The sequence below is a fragment of the Stylophora pistillata genome, chromosome 5, assembly GCF_964205215.1.
Source record: "Stylophora pistillata chromosome 5, jaStyPist1.2, whole genome shotgun sequence".
NCBI classification, from domain to species: Eukaryota; Metazoa; Cnidaria; class Anthozoa; order Scleractinia; family Pocilloporidae; genus Stylophora; species Stylophora pistillata.
Window position 1 is genome coordinate 25359144 of NC_142523.1, and position 24320 is coordinate 25383463.

At 38.5% G+C, this 24320-nt stretch overlaps 2 protein-coding genes and 1 pseudogene across 3 annotated transcripts in view; 1 reads left to right on the forward strand and 2 right to left on the reverse strand.

Moving 5' to 3' along the window:
* Positions 1 to 7467, forward strand: part of LOC148731019 (uncharacterized) — a 43420-nt gene extending 35953 nt beyond the window's left edge. Inside the window, exon 2 of the mRNA XM_088759766.1 lies at positions 4167 to 7467. Coding sequence (XP_088615892.1) covers positions 4167 to 4300 — 134 coding nt within the window. The 3' untranslated portion in view covers positions 4301 to 7467. The remainder of the gene's footprint in view (positions 1 to 4166) is intronic.
* A 4373-nt stretch (positions 7468 to 11840) lies between these two features.
* On the reverse strand, positions 11841 to 17276 carry LOC148731022 (uncharacterized; annotated as a pseudogene).
* Positions 17277 to 19898: 2622 nt separating this feature from the next.
* LOC148731023 (uncharacterized) lies at positions 19899 to 22426 on the reverse strand. 2 transcript variants are annotated; one of them, XM_088759754.1, is made up of 2 exons: positions 22318 to 22426; positions 19899 to 22181 (listed from the first exon to the last, which is right to left on the reverse strand). In XM_088759754.1, the coding sequence occupies exon 2, from the start codon at positions 22039 to 22041 to the stop codon at positions 21256 to 21258; it is 786 nt and encodes a 261-aa protein (XP_088615880.1). In that variant the 5' UTR covers positions 22042 to 22181; positions 22318 to 22426; the 3' UTR covers positions 19899 to 21255. The 2 variants fall into 2 exon arrangements, with proteins under 2 accessions (XP_088615880.1, XP_088615879.1); XM_088759753.1 differs by lacking the exon at positions 22318 to 22426 and adding an exon at positions 22249 to 22302.
* Positions 22427 to 24320: the final 1894 nt, after the last annotated feature.

Here is a 24320-nt window from a genome sequence, read left to right on the forward strand (position 1 = left end):
AGAGGCGTTTATTTGTTAACTTCCCCTACGGTTTACGTGTACCGTAGGGGATGTTAACAAATAAACGCCTCTGCCAGCAGGGTACATCGTCGAACGATCGAAATTCGAAAAGCAAGGTAGTCGCTGCTCATCGTCGTTTTCCGACCGACATTCCAATTAATTAAACTTAATTCCCGTGAGCCTTTTCGAAATTTTAGACATAGAGGGAAGAAAGAAAGCGAAATATCAATCATAGTTCACAACGAAATCCATTTGTTATCGCCATCTTCAGTCTCCTTCGGCACTTTGTTAAAATGTTATTTCACAGGCGTCACACCACGCCTGTGAAATAACATTTTAACAAAGTGCCGAAGGAGACTGAAGTATGGCGATAACAAATGGATTTCGTTGTGAACTATGTTGACTCAAAATCATGCATTTGGTTTTGTTTTGATTTAAATCTAGGAAAGTGGCTCTTTAGGACTGGAAAAATTACGAAAAAAAGAAGCCATTTATTTTTTAACCAAAGTTAAATATCTATCATTGCAAAACGAATTACTGTTAATTTTACATAGGTAAACTTCCACTATTTTAATTAAGCTAATAATTTGGAGAGAGGGAAGTTTTCTCTCATCAATATCTTGCAATAGTTCCATTATTTACTGTGTTGTCAAAATAGCTTAGTTAAGTTTTCATAAAATTAAATTATTTTGGAATTTACTTTTGTGTCTGTTATTATCACCATTCAAATTCAAGACAGATACCAGTAAACCAATTGTCAATCCAAACCAGCTCAGACCAACCCATCCTTAACTCCCACCCCCCATCATATCAATCAAAATATTCAGTTCAAACTTTTTTTAACTCAAATAAGACTTTTTTCGGCTCCCTATACCTAACCTCTTCTATTCCTTTTACCACCTACTTCTAATACTAACCAACATGTTACTCATCTCCCTCATTCCTTTTCCTTTGATTATGACTATCTCATCTTATTTCATTCTAACCTTCCTTATTATTACTATTATTATAATTAAATTTTTGTACTGCCTTAAAGTGGCTGCAAATTGAATATAAAAATAATGAATAAACAAATTTGTCAAAAAAATCTTTAAAAAAAACCAACAAACAAAGAAGAAAAAGGGCTCTTTCCAATGTTCTAGAGAATAAAGCTTTCTTTATGGAGTCTTTTGCAATGAAAATCTTTCATTTTCCTTTTTTTCTTTTCTTGTGTATCTTTTTGTCTTTTTATTTTGTATTTCTTCATTTTCATTTCATTTCCGGTGTAATTATATTAAGTTAAGAAAAATTTGACCCACTATCTGCAGGTCAAAGGAATACCTTGTAGATATATAAGAAAATAAAATAAAAGTGTGGAAGTGTGGACCTTCAATGCTAGTACCCAATTGAACTACTGATAGTTTTTATTTTAATGCTGCCTAATGACTGACATAACTGCCTCGCAGTTTGTAGGTCCCTCAGTGCAAATTCTCTATTGAACAACTAACCTTCTATTTTCATCATTTCATCATGGTAAGTCGATGGTGTTCAGCAATGTGATTGCTGACATCACCTTTCCTCGTCACCCGTATGTGTTCAGTCAGTCTTGTTGTGAGGTTTCTGCCAGTCTCACCGATGTAGGAGGCTTGGCAGTCGGAACAATTGATCTTATAAATCGTTCCCTGTCTGTTCCTCGGTTCGTCTTTGTCTTTAACGTTGGTTAGTAACTGACTTACCAACCACAACATTGACTGGGACTCTGCGCAATGCCTAACCTACAGCACTGACTATTTTCAACGACTGACTCTGGAAAGCTGGTTTACTAACTTAGAACAGACTCCCCTAAACAGATGTCAACAACTACCCGCCCCATACAAACGACTCATTCACGACATAAACATCACAAACGACCGAAAAAGAACAACCTAGCTTTACCGACAGACCGAAACAGACCAATCACGACCGACTTACGTCACTTGAGTCTTACAGCCAATAACATCACGGTAAAATCAACCGATCATTTCACACGAACTGGAATAAGAACATTCTACTGACAACAATCATTCACTTGACTCTGATGATGACTTCCGCACAGGTTGTCGAAACGTCAGTCACTGCCACCGACAACAGTCCTTCTTAGGACTACACTCACCCGGACGATCAGACTACACCTTCACACCATTGTACTTATTCCAACTTTCTTAGGAATTTTTCTTTTTGGTAGCACATCCACGAGAACAATGGGTTTCATGAGGCTTTTGTTGAGTGGCAGTATTCATAGGAGCTCTTCCCATACCATATGGATATAACTCATTTCCAATACACTCTTTGGACTTCAACGAATGTTAAGTTCCAGTGAGAGCGATATGCATGGGGTAACGCGATATTTTGCAGCGTTTTGACTTTTTCATGTAACACTGTGTAGGATGGGTGTGCTTTCGCTTCGCCTTGATAAAAATATGTCCCATTTTTTTTCGAGATTCACATTTATTACCAAAGCATAGTATTATTTACCTTCTATCAATTTGAATCTTAATTAGCTTATTATCTAAAATGGAGGTAAATTTTACTCCAAAAAATTAAGCTTGCAATGTGTTTCCTTGCCGAGTACTGAAAGGTGGCTCTTGAACAAGCAAATGAACATTTCCCAAAAATAATACGTTCAACATGTCGACGAGTTCAGTTTACAGAAATTATTTTCAAATAGCGTCCTTACATTCGAGCCTGAAAGGCAAAATATGTCCACGAATACACAGTTTAAATTTCGCCGACATTTCCTTGATCAGACGATCGAACAACTCGCCGACGACAACATCAACACGCTCACGCCACGCATGCGCAGACGATTTTCATCCCTGTCAATGCACTGGCATGGCAATCGTTTACGTAGCAATTCTAAACGCGATTTCAGAAGAAAATCATGGATTGAAGGTAAAACCAGACTATTCCTGACTTGAAGGTCAAGTACATCTTAAACCGGCAAATAAAACAATAAGTAAATAAATAAACAAAACACCGGCACTTTTTTTTTAAACTTCGCATGTATTTCCACATTGGACTTCAAACAATCCATCAGGTTATTAATCGTTGTAGGTAGCCTCTTAAGTGAAAATTTCAAAATATATACGGAAAACCCGTATTCAGTTATTTCTTTCTTCGAAGGTCTGTTAATAGTCACATTGCGAACCTTTCGCCGATATATTATTCTTTTAACGTTGTGCGTTGAAGGGTAAGTTTTCGGCCCCTTCCGAGGTGTGGAGATGTACGCAATCGATTTTATCGACACTCCGGCTTCTTACGAACAGCCACCATGTTAGATTCACAGGAAGCATAGCTGACGCTGCGCGGATTCGTCGTAACCGGAATTGTTAGTAATGGTGGGAGAATAAATTCTAAAGTCTTCCAGTTGCCATTAGTACGACTATTGTTGCAATAACATTGAAATTTTTGCAATGTCAGGTCAAGGGAGAAAAGCGTAGATCAATCAAGTAGAATGCAATTGGAGAGAATAGAGCGAAGTGAAGAAAAAATAAAAAGAAGAATAACGGATCTCTTTCATCGTATATAATGGATTGAGATGAGATAAAACAAACCATATTTAGTTTAAATGTTAACTTCAGGCGTCCTTATTGGCAAACTTTACCAATCTTTCAAAAGGGTAAACTTTCTGTGAAGCTTCAGATTCATTGTTTATCACGACAATTACTAGTTCGTGGAATGATGGGGGGGAGGGGGGGAGGGGGGAGGAGGGTTAAAGCTGAAAGTTGCATTTTGATCCAACCACCAAGTTTTGACTTGACAACTAAGGAACTTGTTTAATTAGGAGCCATTTCTTCGAGCGTTCAACTGACCTTTGTTTTCTCACGATGTTTTCAATAGAAAAATCTATTTTTAGTTTGAATTACCGCAGTATGGGATTCCCCGGCCGGCCACGTAAGCTCTTCGACCAATCACGATTAGCTAGTAGTTAAATTCTAATTATTTCCCTGGAAAAGATAGTCTGAAATAAACCGTTCCGTGCAAATGCCTTGACATAGGCTCAGTGTGGGAGTTGAACGCTCCAAGTAATGGGTCTCTGGTTTAATTCATTTGGATTGTTTCCGGTTATGTGAGTGCTCTCCATTTTCTTTGATGCACAGGCCCAATATTCTTGTCTTTGAATCGAAGTTATTTGTATTATTGTACAGGAAGGTGTGAGAACTATGAGTTCGCCTGTGCAAATGGAAAGTGTCTTAGTAAATTTTTCCGTTGTTACGATGGAGACAACTGTGGTGATAACTCAGATGAACAGCAGTGCCGTAAGTTTGTTTTATTACTATGACCACTGTTGTCTTATATTATAGTCTTCCTTTCCTCGGGTCGATGGCTCACTGTCATTCAAGTCGGGCTGTGATAACCATGTCGGGATGCAAACAAATACTGGGAGCCGTCTCTTCGTCTTTTTCTCTTCTTCTTCTTTCTTTCTATACTCTCTCTTTCTCTCTCTCCCTCTCTCTCTCTCTCTCTCTCTCTCTCTCTCTCTCTCTCTCTCTCTCTCTCTCTCTCTCTCTCTCTCTCTCTCTCTCTCTCTCTCTCTCTCTCTCTCTCTCTCTCTCTCTCTCCTCTTCTTTCCTCCTTTCTTTCTCTCTTTCTTTCTTTCTTCCCTTCTTTCTTCTTTCTTTCTTTCTTTCCTCCTTTCTTTCTTTAGTTGTTAAATAATAATAATTATGTACTGAATATGAACCAATTAGAGAAAATGAAGGCTGTTCCAGTAGTTATATCTACTGACTACATAGGATGATTTTCTCAGTTCAGCTGCCATTTGAGTCGATGTTATTGTATTTGTTTGTTTTAATTTGCAAAAGTCAAGAGTAGAGCAAATCTTAGCCACTAAATATATATATTGAATTTGAGATTATTTTCTTTCTTTGTATTATTTTCGAATCATTCATGTGGAAATGATAGCTCAGCGTAAGTGTTCTTTTTTTATCTTTATACATTTATCTGCTTTATGCGTTCGCTTATTTAATCATTTCCATATATTCTATTTCATTTATACTTTTCTTTAACTGTTTCAGTACAATGTTAATCACACTTTGTCAAAGAAAAGCCTTACAGCTAGTTACTTGGGGCATTTACCTGTATGGGCGTGGAATCTGTTTCAAACCTTTTTTTCTTTCAAAACAAATTTTGGACCGTCCCAAGTATACCAAACATTCACCTGAATTAATTCGAAATGTTTTCCTCATGTCATTTAGCGTTGAAATCAAGTATTGAAAACGAGTGAAATTTGACGTCTTTCACACTGCTTGGGATTTATTACTAAACTCAGGGGAGTATAAAAAGTGCATGTACCACGTCAAGAGAATATAAACTCTTTTGACAACGTTGAATGAGTGTAGGGAAAAAAAAAATTAAAAAACCGAGTGTGTTTCCTCCCCTTAAAATGAAAAGCATTCAAATACATTTGATTAATTTTCTGACATTGCATAGGAAATAACTTTGTACTTTCCCCAGTTTTCTATGCTCTTTTTTTTTTTAACATGTACGTCCGTGTAATTACCGGTGAATGCCATTTAATTAATCTTACATTGTATAGGAAATAGCTCAATAATTTCCCTTCTGTTCTATGCCTTTTTTTTTTGGTTTCTTTCTTTTTTTTTTTTAACATGATGATGCACGATCGTGTAATTAACGGTGAATTTCACTTTTCTTTCGTTCTTTCCTATGTCTTTTTTTTATGTACTGCGCCATGGAAATATCAGGAAGTAAGTGCTACTTAGTTTTCTTAATGAAAATGTTACTACACATGTCACATGACCAAAAAGCTGCTGACCACCCCCAGTCTGTACCCTTTCTACCAGCTGAATGCCGATAGAGACAAAAGAAAAGATCAAGAGATGCTGCACTTCATTAAGAAATCAAGATCTGTGTATCGGCTCGGAAAACAAGTCATGTTTCAAGATTGTACAATGAATCCAATACTTTGCTGAATAATTTTGCTTTACACTCCCTTCAGGACTCCTTTGATTTCGCTTTTGCTTTGTTTTGAATAGCGAATTATAGCTTGAATTAGGTAAAGAGACTAGGATTGGCTGTGTGTTGTGGCATCTACTCAACTTCATACGAAATTTAGCGAGTAGTTTTTCCTCTTTATTCTCTACAAAAGAGATGTCAAAACGGTGCCATCTTAGGAATGTGGGAAAAAACAGTAATATATATTTAGATATAATTTTAGAACATAGCTAGTAGAGTCGCGCAATTAAATTCATTATACGTGAGCGTGCTCAAAATCCCGATAGTGCACGCTGATAGCGTCAGCAAATCCGACTTCGCCAGAACTTTTTTTTTCGCGCGAGCGGCCATGGTTAGCGCAGGGAAAAATAATATATTTCGCGACAATAATGGATACAAACAGAAACTCGGCCTACCAGTCCGAAAACGAAGACAATGTTTCGACCTTTTCCCTTGGGCTAGAGCTCTTAAATGAGGCAGAAAGAGAGAAAAACAAAGGAAAAGGAGACTCGGAAACAGCGCCGTCACGATTCGCTTCAACTGATATTGTTGTCCGTTTTTCGCGTCGGATTTGATGCACAATTCCACCGGCTATGTTCTAAAACAATTGTTTAATGCTTTCAGCTATGCACCATCGAGTTATGGAGCACGTGGGAAGTTTGGAGAGCACTCAAGAAGCTAGAGTTTCTCTCGGCTATCGCCTCGGGCAACTCTTACGCTTCTTTCGTGCTCTCCAAACTTCCCGCGTGCTCCATAACTCGATAGTGCACGCTAAAGCATGAACCAATTGTTAAATAATAATCAGTGTCTCATGTTCGTATGTCGCTGAGCTCTGTCTAGATAATCATCGAGTAATTAACTTAACGAAGCTTGTTTTCGGGGAAAGTCTTGGATACTTGGTGCTCTTCTGTTAAGAAAATTTCGTATTCAATAGATGCTTTAAAATATTTGTGGTCTAAATGGCGTGCTATTTTAGTTATCTAGTTATTTGTTTTTATTCATTTATTGATTAATGCGTCGATTAATTCGAAGCTTCAACATCCCGCCGTGCGACCCATGAGCATTTGACTGCCGTCCGTGCCCTAATGTAGGGAAATTTGAGGCTTGCCTGGTTTGGGTGGGGAGTTTAAACCGGAAGTTTCAAGTCTTTCCAGCAGAATACAAGTGTTTTACCTTTTAATATGGAGTTGAGTAAAGGTGAGAAATTTAAATCAAGGCTCTAACGCCTGGTAGGCATGTAGGAATAATATTCACAATCAAATCCAGCACTTGGATGGGGAATTTGAACACAATTTTGGTCCTGGGGCCGGAAATTTAAACAAACCAATCTTCAAAGGTTCAAATGCCCGGAGGGATTTTGAAGTTTCAAATTGATCGTCACATATTCATTTATTGGTTCAGTAATTTTTTTTATCTAGTCTCCCTAACTTTATTGTTGTTTTGTATTTCTCTACTCATGTGCCGCACTGGTGAAATAAACTAGCCTGTGAGTGACTTGATTAGACTACTAAAGTTAATAATTTACTTGTTTATATTTGTTGCTGCTCCACTTTCCATAATCATCCCTAAATACCGCAAACGTGCATGAGAAGATGAGGGTGAGAGTTTGACTTTTTAATACCATTCGTTGTAAGAGAAAAATAAAAGACTTATCTCGAAAACAGTTTGTGAAAAAAAAAAAAAAAAAAACTAAGTTAACATGCCATAATTATAAATTATAGTTGAACTGAACATTGTGTTATAATGGTTGATTTTCTATCGTTTTCTCTGCTCTCCATATCGCCCACGATGGATCAAATACATGTAATTGCATCAGGCGGTAAGTGAAAGCTTAAAACTAAATATTGTAACGAAGATAGTACGTATCTTTATGTATCTTTCATTTACCGTATCGAAAACAAAGTAAACAGGGTCGTGACATTTGATTAAATAGAAGTCGAATGATGGGAGATCTGATGCTCAATACAAAGATAAAAAAAAAAAAAAATAGGTGAAGAGTTTTCATAAGTGACACACGTACTGTACACTTATTGAATAAGCAATGTCGTAGGGTCCATTGGCTAGTCCGGCATTTAAACAAAGTTTTGCCTTTGTTTAACAAAACTCGTTCTAAGCCATCTTCAGTTTATCTGAATCAGTTTATATGAATATCTATTTTTCTAAACAGTGTCAAGGGGGCCGAAAGCTAATGGTGAAAGGACATCTCTTTAACTAATAAAATTAACCCTCTTACAGAGATTCTTCGAGGCCCACTCCTTGCGTAAAACCGCGGTTTGGGTTAAACCTGTTGTACATAGCCGGCCCTATGCGTGTGGCTAAATCCCAATGGGAACTTAAAAGTATTTCTTTGACCATCAGTCATGACAAGACAAAACAGGTCTTCCTACACGGCGTTGACTTGTTTTTTATGAATGCGTCATGTTCGTGAGGTTTTTGTTTGTTCTTGATGATTAGGAATATGACAAGGAAATTGTCATGTGTGTTCTCAATGTTTTCCTCATTTTCTTCTGACTCGCAGTACTTATTTTTCTGCTGTTTGCAAAATGTCGAAGAAATTCCCCCAAAATTCACTTCGGCAGTAATTTCCACGTGGAAGGACTAGTATTCCTATCCTCCTCAACACGATATAGCCATTGGAGAGAGACTGGGGCTAAGTTATCTAAGCTAGTCCGCCAATCCAAACTGAATTGGATGCTTCTTACAATTCAGTTCTTGAGCAACGAGGGTGATAAAATGCAACCCATGCATAAGATACAGCAGATTGTCTCGAAATTACTTTAGCGAGGTTAATGTCTGCTCTGATTCATACGAAATTAATATATCTTGTGAGACGTTTTACTGTGTAGTATCGCTGAGTATTTTTAAGAGTTGTGCCGTATCTTGACGAGCCTGTTGGGCGAGTCAAAATACAGATAACGAGTAAGAAATCCTCATCGATACTACACAACAAAACGTTTAATAAGCTACTTATTATCCCAAACGCCAAATTGTAATTTGAGTGCGGGCGAATTTTGCGGACATTTCTTTACGGGAATGCGTGACAGAAGTAGTACGAAATTCGCACTTTATCGGGTTGCTGTTTCTGTTTTATTCTACAAAATGATGAAATTTCATCGTCGTCTAACTGCTTTTCTTCGTTGGATATATCCGTTAAACTTGGATCAATATTCGCCAGTCATTCCGACTCTTCCTCGTCAGAAAAATTACTTTAATTCTCCGCCAGTTTTTGTAACTCCAATTCATCGCTTGTGCGATGCGAGAAAACCTGTGTAACCGGTTCTCTGAAGTACAAAAACCGCGTGATATTTGTACCCGTCGTAGGCGTTATTTGTACTCTACGGAGTGTAGTTGGATAATAAAATAGGGTAAACAGTGACAAACCTGATAGAAGAAAAATATCTCCCTGATTTAAGAATTTCGAACCATGAAGGATATTTAATACAATGAAATGCACTGCAAAACATTATGGCATCTTAAATTAGAGGAGTCTATCAAGAAGTAGCATTTATCTCATTTTATCTATTTGCGTCATAATGATACAGTAATCAGCGGGCGCTGTCGACCTTGATACACATATTGCATTAGCTCACTTTAGCAATGATTTCATCAATAATTGGAAACAAGAGATTCTTACTATTTCCATCAGTTCAATTCTGAAAATTTTGGAATTAAAAGTACGAAATAAGAGTTATCTTGCCACGATTTCCATTGCTAAATACCCCAGAAAAAAACACTATTGAGCGACAGACATTCAAAAGATAAAGTACAAACAAAAACTTTCCATTCCGGTTAGATGTGCAACTAATTCCGAAATAATTTACAAAGCCAAAACAGCAGAGTATTGTTTTTTCTAATTTGTTTCTTCCTCCGCTCATATATTTAGCAAACTTATCGTCATTTAATCGAACAAGAATAAATGAAGTGAAAATCTGGCAATTTCTGCAAGCGTCCTATACACAGTCAAACCTCTGCCAAAACAGCAGAGTATTGTTTTTTCTGATTTGTTTCTTCCTCCGCTCATATATTTAGCAAACTTATCATCATTTAGCATAATTAATCGAACAAGAACAAATGAAGTGAAAATCTGGCAATTTCTGCAAGCGTCCTATACACAGTCAAACCTGTCTTAAACGTTAACCTGCGGGAAATGGCTCTGTAACCGCTCCATGCAGGTTCCACAGAATAGGTTACTATAAGGATATAAATATAGAGGCAAGACCGATACAACGTAGATAAGTAAATTTAAAAACTGAGCACTATATTTCGGCTGGCCAAACCAGCCTTCTTCAGGTGTAGTGGGAATTCCCACTACACCTGAAGAAGGCTGGTTTGGCCAGCCGAAATATAGTGCTCAGTTTTTAAATTTACTTATCTACGTTGTATCGGTCTTGCCTCTATATTTATATTTCATATTCGTTACTTTGGGCCGATCAGATCATCGCTGATCCAACGTACAAGAGTAGGAGTATCTTCCACGGTTGCCTGCTGAACATTTCACTACTATAAGGAAACGATAAAAAAGTCATTTGTACCATAATTGACCAGTCCATGTAAAAGAATTCGCCCAGTAATAGTACGTGCATTGATTTCGGGAATTAAATATGGATTCAATTTTACAGAGAGATCATTCTTAGTTTTATTTGAGTGGTCCGCTTTAAGTGGCTGTTCGATTCAGGTGAAAGACCATGCAAACGGGCCGTTGGGACTCAGTAAAGGCTCATCACAACCGCTAATGGAACTGATAATTTTACACTGATTGAGGGGTAAAAATTTCGGGACTTTGATAACTGATCAACTAATACAGGGTGACCTCTACTATGGTGCCTCTTAATACAGGGTTCGACTGTATTCAGCAAAAATGCTTCTGTTAAAAAGTTCGCTTTACAAGGTCGAAATATTTTCTAATTTCCAACAAACAACTTTCTCACGCAAGAAACAAGTGGAAAGACATGTATCAATGTGTTGCCTACAAATATCCTATGTTACCTTGGATTGTTGTTTATTTATTAATTCTCAAGGCATCTAGTCCATTAATCCGACAATAAGAGGAATTTTTCAAATCCTTAGCCCATATGATAAATCCCGCTTCATTAAATAAGATTTATCATTAGTGCAATATTCTTTCTTTAATTGAACTAACTCTTTTCTTTTTATTACTTTCTTCTCCTGGTAACTGCTTATTACAGCATGTAAGTATTAGTTTAACGGGTTAACCCACTCGATGATGAAATGTTGAATGATAACAATTTTGACAAGTTTTAAGTCAATTAAAACCTATTGATTTATGTTTTTATTGTTTCCTTTTTTTTCTCTTTTTTCTGTTATCAACTTAACTGACCCTGTGACAATAAGGCTGTAAGTAGCCATTATTTTTCTTTGAACCCTCTAATGCATTATCGGTTTCATCATTTACATATTAAGTTAATTAAGACAATGTTATAATCATTTTATTTTTATTTGTTTTTATTTAATCAAAAGTTTATAACTTGTAATTATTTCGTAAATAAGGTTGTGCTTATTCATCGTGGTAAAGTACAATAACAATAAAGTATTATGGTTTGTCTCACGATATGGTCACTTATGATGTAGATCGCGCCCTTTGACTTCATCCTAATAGTCTTCATCAGGCGATAAGGTCGACTGGATCCGGGTCTTCTTATAAAGCAGGATGCTCCGCTGTGATTGGTTGGTATTCCACAGCTGGGATCCGCGCGATTTAATCCTTGATGTTGGTATGTATTTACGGTATTTAGACAGGCCACCCAAGTTCAGCTTGAAGCTGGTTTACATCCCACCATCCCACCCCAGGGGATGACATCCATCACACAGTAAACTCGTGTGTGGGAAATTAACGTCTCCTACCCCCAACTCTGCAGGAGACGGGACCTCCATTTATTCGTCCCTATCCGAGAAGACTATAATATCTAACCATTTCTTGATGTTATAGAAAGGTAGCAAATTCTTCTCAATTATTTTAAGACCTTGAGTGTTGGTCCGGCCGGAGCTCGAACCCTCGACCTCCCGCACAACAGTCCAGAGCACTATCCATTGGGATAACAGGTCGGCGGTCAGATGAGACGCTCTCTCGGCAGTCAGCTGTCGTACGCTTCTCCTGTTGTTGTGTTTCTTGATCGTGGCCATCCACCCTTGAAGAATTTCTATTCCACTGTCTTTATCGATGTTCTAAGGATTAAATTTTATGTGAATAGCCTCTTTCACCCTGCGAGTTTACCAGTGAGGATCTCGATCAATAAACCTAACCTCATTTGAAAGCGGTTGGTGTCCGGTGACGGCAGTAGGCGTGCTATGAAATTGCGGAGGTTTGGGTACAAGCTAGTCGGATGTCTCGTTCGTGTTCCATTATTCTGTCTTGCATTGGTCTTCCAGTCTCACCGATGTAAACTTTGCCGCATTCACAGGGAATCCTGTAATCTACATCGTCTTGTTTGACCGGATCAACAGCGTCTTTTGCTCTTACCAGCTATGTGATCATATTATGATTTCCGACTTGAAGACAGCGCGTACGCTTTGTTGTTGTAGGCAGCGGCGAAGCTGTTCCGAAAGACCTTTAACATAAAGTAACACTACGGTGGATTTGAAATCGATCGCGGACTCGGAAGCGGCGGTAGATTTTCTGATCTTGGTGACTTTCTACAAGAAAGAAATAGGGTAATGATTAGACGTAAGAGTGGATGAAAAATGTTTCTTTTCCTTAGAGATGACAGAGGGTTTTGTTAGGAGGCGTTCATACGCTCGTGGAGACACTTAACAATACCATGTTTTACTGATTGTGGGTGGTGTGAATCATACGCTAAGTATTATTAGTGTGTGGGCTTCCTGTATACGATGCTGGTGAGGCAGCCGTCAGGATCTCTTAAAACTGCGGTGTCGAAGAGTATGTGGAGCTTAAAACGAAATCCAGAAGGTCTGCGATTTGAGCAGGTGTTAGCGCCGTGTGTTCTGGGAGACTGGGGTCGTTTTACAGTTTTTGCAATGCGGCTTCTACAGCGGCGTTGGCAGGGACGTTGGTAAAAGGGACTCTACGTCGAAAGACACCATGATCTCGACGTCTGGGAATCGCACCAATCACAGCTGGGGAATGCCAACCAATCACACCGGAGCATCCTGCTTTATAAAAAGACTCGAAGCCAGTGGACCTTACCTCCAGATGAAGAATAGCCGGATGCAGTCGAAACGTCGCGATCCACATCACAAGTGACCATATCGTGAGACAAATGATAATAATTTATTATTATTAGTTCATTGTAACAAGTTAGAAAGTGTAAGCGAACTTTTGTAGAGGGGGAAGTGTTGTAGCTAAAATACGGATTGTTTCTTTCGGATGCTGCGAGCACAAAACGTTTTCGGCCGTGAGTTTTATTGATATAGTGGTAAACAGCATAACTTCGAGATGGATTTTAATAACAAGGGACATAGTATGTAAAATGTACCTTTTGACTGGGTGGGAGGGTCGGACGGGAAAAATAATTTGCTCGAGGTCATGCTCGTGCAGAGAGCATGACCTCGAGCAGAGGGTCAAATATTGTCCCGTGTGGTCCTAACAAACTCAGTCAATAAGCCTTTTATCATATGACCACTAGGTGTTGAAGATTTCGAAATCTTTGTCGTAATAGGTAGGATGTACTTGTATACGGAAGAAAGGCGCGCACTGCACACTTGGTAAAACATTCTACAGTAAAAATATTTCTCGTTATTACTGCAGGTCATAATTCATCGAGAATTTTTACTCGTTTTCTCATTTACTATACTTTTATTTGAAGTGCACAATTTCAAATGCGTTATCAGAAAATTTAAAAGATCCCAATGAGTGCAGGGCTGAAATTATTTTTTCTGGACCGGTCCACGTCAACCCGTCGGCCCTTCACACGTCAGCTTTCACCTTGGCTTATAGGACTGCGCGCAGGGCCGTACAGGTCATATGATAATTAACTTTAAAATTACTTTACCTGCCTTCAGATATGTTTCGTGTCTAATTCAGATAGCGCGTCCACTTTAAAGGGCCTCAATGGGTTTAACTGTCAGCCATCGAATAGCTGAAACTTTAGTCGTCAACCATCAAAAAAGTCACTTCAGTTTCAACTTTCAAACAGTTTTAAGGTCTTTCAGATACTTCCACGCCGGTTGCCACAAACAGCTCTAAATCTCTAAGACGAATTTTGAGAATTTTATCGTCAGTTGTGGGCTATTGGTTCACTGTTATCAAACATCTTTATTGACGACTTTAGTGCCAGACAATCAAAGAAGTGCGTTCGAATCCTAAAAGGAGGTCACATTGTTATGAAATGCTCAGATAATAAAGTATATGACACGATTTGATATTTACCCAGTAAGTCGGCTAGGTCCAGAGCTGACAAATGACTTACATTAGTGTTATGACATCATTATAACGTATCTCATTAACGGATAAATTAACTTAATGATCAATAATAGAATTTCTCGACGAAACACTCCCCTCCACAAAAAGACATTTGTAAATTATTAAGTCCAAGTTATAAAATTAGTAACAGTACAGAGTTTATATCATTTCAGAAGTCCAAAATGTCATCCTTTGGTATAAGTAACACTAAACGGTGTACAGGGCGTTCGATCGTGAAGTATCCTCTTCCTTTATAATTGGTTACAGGTTCACCTTGCTTAGGATTTTTGTACTGCACTTCAACTTTGCGCACCTTGCCGTCAGAACCCGGGAAGGTATTTGAAACTAGCCCAAGTCACCATTGACCTCTAATCAAGTTTGAATCTTGCATTGAAAAGAGATCTCCAGTTTTAAGGTTGCGATGTGCTGTATGCCACTTTTGACCCAGGATCAGATCTGGGAAGTAGTTTGTGGTCCATCTTTTCCAGAAGCTATTAACTATGTTTTGAATGAATTGAAAACGGAGTTTTGGAGTTGCTGACTCTTTAAAAGGCCCACTTGGTACTCGTGTTGCGGAACGGCCTAAAAGTAGGTCGTTTGGGAACAAATAGGAACCATCTTTTGAGGACCTTGGATGATGACCTATAGGTCTTTCATTAATTAGATTAGCAACCTCAAAGAGTACCATTTGAAGTTCTGAAAACGTTAGGATGCTTTCTCCAATGCCAGCTGTGAGTGATCTTTTGACTGATCTGATCAGAGATTGTAATGTTCTATTTTGCCATGGTGCATAAGCTGGTGAGAAGTTCCATTCAAAACCTTCAATAACTCCAAAACTTTTAAGCTTCTCCGAATCTCAAGATTTTGTAACATTCTCAAGTTCCTGACTTGCTGCGACAAGTTTCGCGCCATTGTCGGAATAAATCTTTGATTGATATCCTCTGTGTGAGACAAATCTGCGTAATACCATAAGAAACCTTTCTGTGCTGTAGTCAGGTGCAAGGTCCAAATATACAGCTCTGGTTCCAATGTAATTAAATATCACCCCATACGCTTTTGACGTAGTACGCTTCTTAACTGCGTCACGGATCGTAAGGGGTCCAAATAAGTCAATTGATGTAGAATACCATGGGGATGCCGGTTTGAGTCTTTCTTTAAGAAGGTTTCCCATTACTTGTCCTGATAGTTTCTTGTCAAGTTTCTTACACGTCACACAGTTGATCTTTACAGATTGGATGATTTTAAATAATTTGGTTATCCAGAACCTTGCGCGGATCTTGCTTGCAGTTGTAAGAACTCCGTGATGCCCCTTAGCATGAATGTACTCCTAGTAAAGACGATAAAATCAATGCTGACATGGTAGGAGTATGATATCTTTCTTGTTGTAGCCCATTTCTAGCTATTTGTCAGCACGGCCACTTATCACATATATGCCATCATCTCGTAATCGAGGACACAAACGTCTGTACATACCATGTTTTATATCGTTCTCCATATTTCGCTGTGCCTCTTTGATCCAGAATACCTCCGCTGTCTCTACATCTTTACTTGTTATTTCCTGTGTTGCGTTCTCTACGATAAAGCTTTAAAATCATTGCTGTCACTCTCGATAGACGGTTATAATCTGAGAATCGTTCGATCTTGATTCTAGACGCCAAGTCGTCTTTAACAGTTACATTCCCTAGGTGGACTACTCTCATAATTGTTGGAGGTATTCTTACTTCAGAATAATTACGAGAAATAGGCTACTCGCTCTCAGGTTGTTTGGGAAAAAGAGGTCTTTCTTGCCAATCGCTGTGAAGACTAATTTCACTTGGCTTCTTTCCTCTAGTCAACCAATCTGCAATGTTAAATTTACTCTCGCACCAATACCAATCGTCGATGTTGGTTCCTTCCTGAATTTCACCGATTCGTGTAGCGGCGAAAGTATTGAAACCGTAGGAGCTTTTCTGTATCATTGCGTGCACTATCTGAGAGTCAACTACGTAATAGCATTTCTCAAAAGTGTATCTGCATTCTTTATCGATCAAGGATTGAAGCCGCTCACTTAACACTGCTCCACACAGCTCTATTTTGTCGATAGACATTTTTTTCGTTGGGGCAAGACGATTTTTAGAAACAATCCAATTGCACGCAAACCCTCCGCCCTGTCGTTGCCATCGTACATACGCACAGGAGCCGTAAACGTCTTCTAAAGCATCACAGAATATAATAAGAACAGGATTGCAAACTGCGTCGGAAGGCTTTAAACATCTCTCCGGAAAATTTGACTCGATTCATTTCAGGTTATTTATTAAAGAGTGCTGACCATTTTTGTTTATTATTTTCTGCTATCGAATCGTCCCAGTCGAGCTTTTCGCTATTTGCCCACAAATGTCGATCAAGATTTTGACCCGCACTGTGAAGGGCCCTGCCAGTACTAGAGTATCGTACATACTGTTGACTTGTGACAATATCATTAGCTTCCTAAGTGATGGTGTGAGTTTCGAATCGTTATTGGGATTGTCTTTCTGTACTCCGCGTTTCCGATTCGAAAAGAAGTTAAGCTTTGCTGGAAAGCACAAATGGTCTTTGATTGGGTCCCAATTGACTCCTAGCAATTTTTCGGTCGCTACGTTTGACTCATTTGGTAGATACTTTTTACTATTACTTGAGTCATGGGAAAATATCCATTCCTTCAGTTCAAATCCGCCCTTAATGATTAAGGTCTCGATGTCCTGCATTACTTTTTGAGCAGTGGGAAGGTCTGTGGTACTTTATTTAGAGCCATCCATATATCTTTCACGATTTTTGCGGCATCCAGATATCGCTCACTTCCCATCTCTGCTGTCTTGCGTAAGGCCATCGTAGCGATGGTTGCAGAGGGCTTCTCTCCGAATGAAACTCTTTGTATCACATAGGTGTCGGGTGCTCTGTCGTTGACCATGTTCCTCCATAAAAAATGGTGCGTGTGTCGATCTAGCACTGTTGTTTTAACGGTATGGTACATCTTCTTTATATCACCTATGAAAGCTACTTCATTCCCGCGAAATCGCACAAGTATTCCAAGCAGACTGTTGAGCAAGTCTGGCCCCTTTGCCCAGTACTCATTAAGTACGTAATCTATGTAGTTTGCGCTACTGTTAAACACGATTGTAACGGGAGGAGATTTAGAGTCTGTTTTGAGCACCTCGTGATAGGAAATGTAATGAATAGGATCTTTGTAAGTATTAAGTTCCTCTTTGCTGAGTTTACGGGCGACCCCCTTATAGTACTATATCTCCAACTTGGTAATCGTATACAGTTGCATGTTGTGTATTCTTTTCCAGTCTACGCTCAGTAGAATACAGCATGGCTAGAGCTACTAACTCGTCTATTATCAGGAAGATCGCACGGATCTTTAATCCATGGGTACTCCGCGATCAATCCATGTCTTGAGCGTCAAACTTCATGTTTCCTCAATCAACTCGATCTCCTTTTCTTCTTTGATGCTGTAGTTTTTACTTCCGATAGCACAATGTCCCACATTTGCAGCTTCCACAACGCGAAACACTTTCAACACCAAGATTCTATATTTTGTACAAGTCTTCTACTTTTATTACATGATGCACTAGAGCGTAACTGAGGTCATGTTTTTTTATTTCGCCTTTTATCGACGGGCGTGTTCCTCCGATACAAAGGCCAAATAGATTCTGGAGTAACAGGTGTCTAGCATTCTGTTTTCTTTGAGGGTGATACGCAGTATACTTATACCCAATCGAAACGTCGACGGGTCCCGCTGGTCGAGCGATATCGTCCTTTGACACGCCTTTGAACAACTTTTCCAGATTCTCGGTGCTTATGCTTTCGATGTCTGAAGTAATCTGATGAATACCATAGGCTTCAATGTGTATTGTTTGACCTTGTGTATGAACTAAGGGTAGTATATATTTCATCGTATTCATCTTCTCATCCTGGGCTCCAATCTTTATGTTCGATAAATCTCCTTTCTTTCCTTTACGATTTTTTTCTCTAACGGATAAGCACAAGCACAAGCATAAGCACAAGCAGTCGCATAAGCAAGTGAGAACACCCACGACCTAAAGCATAAGCATAAGCACATGTTATGCTTATGTGGTACTTATGTCGTAGTGCGAACGCGAGTGAAATAAGCATATATAAGCATAAGCGTAAGGTGGTCAACGAATCATCGCTCAATTTGACCCATACCTCCTCGAGAAACTATCCACAAACAAAATGGCGGACTCCAATCGATTTGCAATTCGGCAAATGCAGAGCTGTCAGTAGATGAACTTCTCTCCGAGGCGGTGAGACAATACCCGGTTTTGTATGATAAAGCAAGTAAAGATTTTAAACACCGCAACAAAAAGGAGCTTGCATGGCAAGACGTCGCATGGAAGACTGGTTTCCCTCAGGTAATTATTGCTTTCTCTCATCATTTCTTGGCTAAGTTTAAGATTAACAAGGTTTACCTCATGAAGCTTTTCCATGGTATTGATAGTACTCGCGTCCACTTTATTTTGATATTAACGTAACACAAACCAGTTCGTACAATTGAAGAATTCACCCGAAATGGCAAGCTGTTTCTCTTGTGACTGGATATTATTTGATAAAATGAAGCACATGGTTGATCTCTATCAAGTATCGTTGTGTGCAAAGTAGGTTTGAGGTTTTTCAAACTGAAACGGGCCAATATAGACTAAGAATCGATGCTTATAATTTTTAGGTAAAGATGCAGACTCTGCTTTCAAAAACCTGAGGGACAGATATTCAAGAAACAAGAAGAAAGTACAGAGTGTTAACGTCAGTGGAGCGGATACACAATCTGTCATAGATGCCAAAAGTGAAACAAGCGACATGTGCATGTGTTTGGCCTGGCTGGATCCATATGTTCAACCCCGTCGATCTTCCAGTAATCTTATAGTGATAGATGAAACCTCACAACTAGATGATGCTGATATTGAAGATGAAGGTATATGCACTCCAGTAGACAGCAGCTCTGGTAGTGCATATACCTTACTTCATCACTTAGACGTTAATGATTTTGGCTTTGAGCCAAAATCATTAACGTCTAAGTCATTAAAGTCTAAAGTAACTGGTCAGCCAAAATACCTGCATGCCAAACGCCCTAGAGTAAATAATGAAGCTATTGAAGGAGCTGCAATGGATTTTCTCAAATCTATTGGAAATCACCTTGTAAGTAGAGACAGTCAGAGAGAACAAAAAGATAAAGAACGCCTTTTTGGAGAACTGGTAGCTGCCCAATTGAGAAAGATGCCAACACAAGAAAGACTGACGACCAAAATGGAAATAAACAATTTGATTTTTTCACGCTTATTAAAGATTAATTCTCAAGATGTTAATACTGTTAGCTATGTAGCTTCTAGGTACCCTGAAACTGCTAGCAGTAGTTTCATGTCTGAGCTGGGTAATGTAGAGGCTGTTTCAACATATCCCCCAGGTTACTTCCTCCAGCAACGTCGACACGAGGGGTTATAAATGCCAAGAGCATCCACCCTACTTAGTTATGTATTGGTATTTGAAACAAGGCATAATTGTCTGAGTCTGCTGTGATGCAATGTCAACATTATTTCATTATTACAAAAGTATTGAAATAATTATTGTACAAGTTATAGTTATAGATTATAAAATAATTATAAATTGAGAGTTGTGTTCTTTTCAAAGAAACAGTTTTGAAACTATTCCCTTTTCACATGGGTGTTGTAATAAACAAAAGGATTGTGTTGTTGAATGTTGAAAGCATTTAACCGGTTCCTGACCATGTCAATCAGCCAATCCCTCCTTTCTCAAACTCAAAACACATCATTGATCTCTTGTTTCCTTAGTGACAGCCTTACTCATAATCTGTGTATTATGTACAAAAACATCAACAGGACAATTCGTATGTAAAGTATTGTGTTATCATATTTATGATAAGACAGCAATTTATACAAGTGTTATAAAGACAAATTGCATTTACCTCTCTCAGAGATATCACTCTAGAATCTAGAAGGGGTTGAAATTGCTGGTTATGGATATTCCATATTCAATAAGAAAAGGACATGGATTGTTGACTGTCACCAGAAGCCAAATAACGTATGGTCAGTGCAAGACGTTCTGATGGTGAGATAGGCTGTCTGAATTTTATAACTTGCTTCTTATAAGTGGGCCAACCTTGGAAACGAGGCAATCAAAACAGTCGTGACATTCTCATGTAACTAAAATGAGACCAATAATCATTCAATGAACCAATGACTGAACTTTATATTTGAACAATAATATTTCGAGCGTGCCCTTGTAACATCATGTTGAACTAAAATTGGAATGGAGAATTTACTGTAGCATATACAAAGTAACAGTACTGAGGCAAAAAATATATTTATCAAGTTTATATTTTCATGCTATTTTCAGGGATTTTTTTAAAATAAAATAACATACAAAAACTTGCCTGCAAAATAACAAAACGCCAGCGGCAATAATGTTCGGAGTGTAAGCCTTTTACACTAGTTTTTCAGTAGACTTTTAAAATTCGCTTACCGAAAGTATAGCCCTCTGTCACTACCACGAAGTTCCAAAACAAGGTAATTGAACTCCCCTTGAGCTTTCTTGCGACGATACATCTCCCTTACCCAAAACCTTCTAGGTCTGATGGATCTTCTGGCATTACGTCGTCTTCGTAAGCGAAAAAAGTAAATTACAAGCAACGCAAAGAGAAAGATTTCATCTTCATCCACCATCTTGATTGTAGTCGAGGAAGACTGGTAACGAAGAATCTTTTGATACTGCGCCTGCGTATGCTCTTATGCTTATGTTCTGTGTTCTCACTTGCTTATGCTTGTGCTTGTGCTTATTCTTGGGCTTGTTCTTTTAGCGCTAGTGAAAACCGGCCTTGAGCATGAACGTAGTACATAGGACACATCGTCGCTTTAGAGATGCGGCATGGTCGGTTTTTTAAAGTCTCGTTTGAATTGTGCATAAGCGCGAACTTCTCCTTCAAATCGCAGCAATTCTATTTTTTCTAACTGAAGGTTCGAGGACGGGAAAGTCTCTCTCTTTGCTATTTTATCATCTTTTGGACCGATCAACGACCTGAGCTTTTCAGTCTTATCATCGAGCCGGCATTGTATCTGTGGTGCAAATTTTATAGCTTTTTCTGAAGTGTCATGGTCTGCTAAATCTAAAACGTCAACGTTTGCAATTTTACACTCGGCATACGCATCTTCTATCTGTCTTAAAGACCTTTCCAGAGTATGTGCGGCAATGTTATTATCACGAATATGCTTTCTATTATTACAGATAGTGCCAAAAACTGTTTGCGCTTTCGCGCGCATTGTAAGTGCCTTTTCTGCTTTCCTCTTTCTTTCCGCGCGCTCCTTCATTTCTGTTTCATGACGTAATGTGTTCTCTCGCATGACAATTTCTGATCTAACTGATTTCTGTATATACTGGATTTTACGCGCTGTCGCTTCTACAAACAGGTCCCGCAACTCGGTAATCCACCTCTCCGTGACTTCCAGTTCTTCATCCGTTAAATACATCGTGTATAGATCGTGCTTACTTTCAACGATATCCCATGCTTCTGAAAGCTTCACGTAATTACCTTGGACCATTTTTCGTCCTTGGTCGGCATCCATAGGCTTCAGGAGTTCATTGCGCATCCTGGTAAACATTGCTTTGGCTGTTCGTCGAATGTTTTTGGCTTCTTCTGCCATCTCAGTGATATCCGTCACGGTCCTCGGAGTTACCGATTGGGATTCGAATGTTTCGTCAGTTATGGGCTTTTGGTTCACTGTTATCAAACATCTTTATTGACGACTATAGTGTCAGACAATCAAAGAAGTGCGTTCGAATCCTAAAAGGAAGTCACATTGTTATAAAATGCTCAGATAATAAAGTATACGAAACGATTTGATATATACCAAGTGAGTCGACCAGGTCCACAGCTGACAAATGACTTACATTAGTATTATGACATCACTGTAACGTACCTTATTAGCGGATAAATTAACTTAATGATCAGAAATAGAATTTCTCGACGAAGCAGTCTTCAGGTTTCAAAATACATTCCATTCTTTGGGAAGCCTTTGGTTGTATTTGCATAGAATGCACTTACTTTCGAGCGGCTGAATAATATCGATCGAGATAGCTTGGAAGTTACGAGAACAATAACAAACAGGTAGCTGCATTTGACATAGGATTTGTTCCATTTTGTTATTTATAAAAGCAAAAAGGGCCCTGCAACCCGATTCCCCTTTTTTGGACGACTTTTCATATTTCTAAAGTATTAAAAAGTCTGATCGTAACGCACTTCGCTATTCACTACTCGCAAAATAACTTTCTACGTAGTCGCCGAATAGACGAGATTTCAACCAACACAGGTTTCCTGCCATTTTTTCTGGGAATAAAGGTTAATGATAAGTATGCTAACATGATTAACAACAGTTGACTATTTGTTGTTTTCTTTCTTTCATTTCACCTCATGCTCAACAGGGTGTAAGTACCTATTTATTGTGCTACCTATGTTTACCTATTCCTTAACTGATTTAATTGTTTGAGATCAAAGTACTCGTATTTCAAATAAGCCTTTGGTTGCATTTGCATAGAATGCACTTACTTTCAAGCGGCTGAATAATATCGATCGAGATAGCTTGGAAGTTACGAGAACAATAACAAACAAGTAGCTGCATTTGACATAGGATTTGTTCCATTTTGTTATTGATAAAAGCAAAAAGGGCCCTGCAACCCGATTCCCTTTTTTTGGACGACTTTTCATATTTCTAAAGTATTAAAAAGTCTGATCGTAACGCACTTCGCTATTCACTACTCGCAAAATAACTTTCTACGTAGTCTCCGAATAGACGAGATTTCAACCAACACAGGTTTCCTGCCATTTTTTCTGGGAATAAAGGTTAATGATAAGTATGCTAACATGATTAACAACAGTTGTTGTTTTCTTTCTTTCATTTCACCTCATGCTCAACAGGGTGTAAGTACCTATTTATTGTGCCACCTATGTTTACCTATTCCTTAACTGATTTAATTGTTTGAGATCAAAGTACTCGTATTTCAAATAAGCCTTTGGTTGTATTTGCATAGAATGCACTTACTTTCGAGCGGCTGAATAATATCGATCGAGATAGCTTGGAAGTTACGAGAACAATAACAAACAGGTAGCTGCATTTGACATAGGATTTGTTCCATTTTGTTATTGATAAAAGCAAAAAGGGCCCTGCAACCCGATTCCCTTTTTTTGGACGACTTTTGATATTTCTAAAGTATTAAAAAGTCTGATCGTAACGCACTTCGCTATTCACTACTCGCAAAATAACTTTCTACGTAGTCTCCGAATAGACGAGATTTCAACCAACACAGGTTTCCTGCCATTTTTTCTGGGAATAAAGGTTAATGATAAGTATGCTAACATGATTAACAACAGTTGACTATTTGTTGTTTTCTTTCTTTCATTTCACCTCATGCTCAACAGGGTGTAAGTACCTATTTATTGTGCTACGTATGTTTACCTATTCCTTAACTGATTTAATTGTTTGAGATCAAAGTACTCGTATTTCAAATAAGCCTTTGGTTGTATTTGCATAGAATGCACTTACTTTCGAGCGGCTGAATAATATCGATCGAGATAGCTTGGAAGTTACGAGAACAATAACAAACAGGTAGCTCCATTTGACATAGGATTTGTTTCATTTTGTTATTGATAAAAAGAAAAAGGGCCCTGCAACCCGATTCCCCTTTTTTGGACGACTTTTCATATTTCTAAAGTATTAAAAAGTCTGATCGTGACGCACTTCGCTATTCACTACTCGCAAAATAACTTTCTACGTAGTCTCCGAATAGACGAGATTTCAACCAACACAGGTTTCCTGCCATTTTTTCTGGGAATAAAGGTTAATGATAAGTATGCTAACATGATTAACAACAGTTGACTATTTGTTGTTTTCTTTCTTTCATTTCACCTCATGCTCAACAGACTGTA

Coding starts and splice junctions, on each gene's coding strand:
- LOC148731023 (XM_088759754.1), bottom strand. CDS start 22,041: ATGGCAGAAGAAGCCAAAAACATTCGACGAACAGCCAAAGCAATGTTT.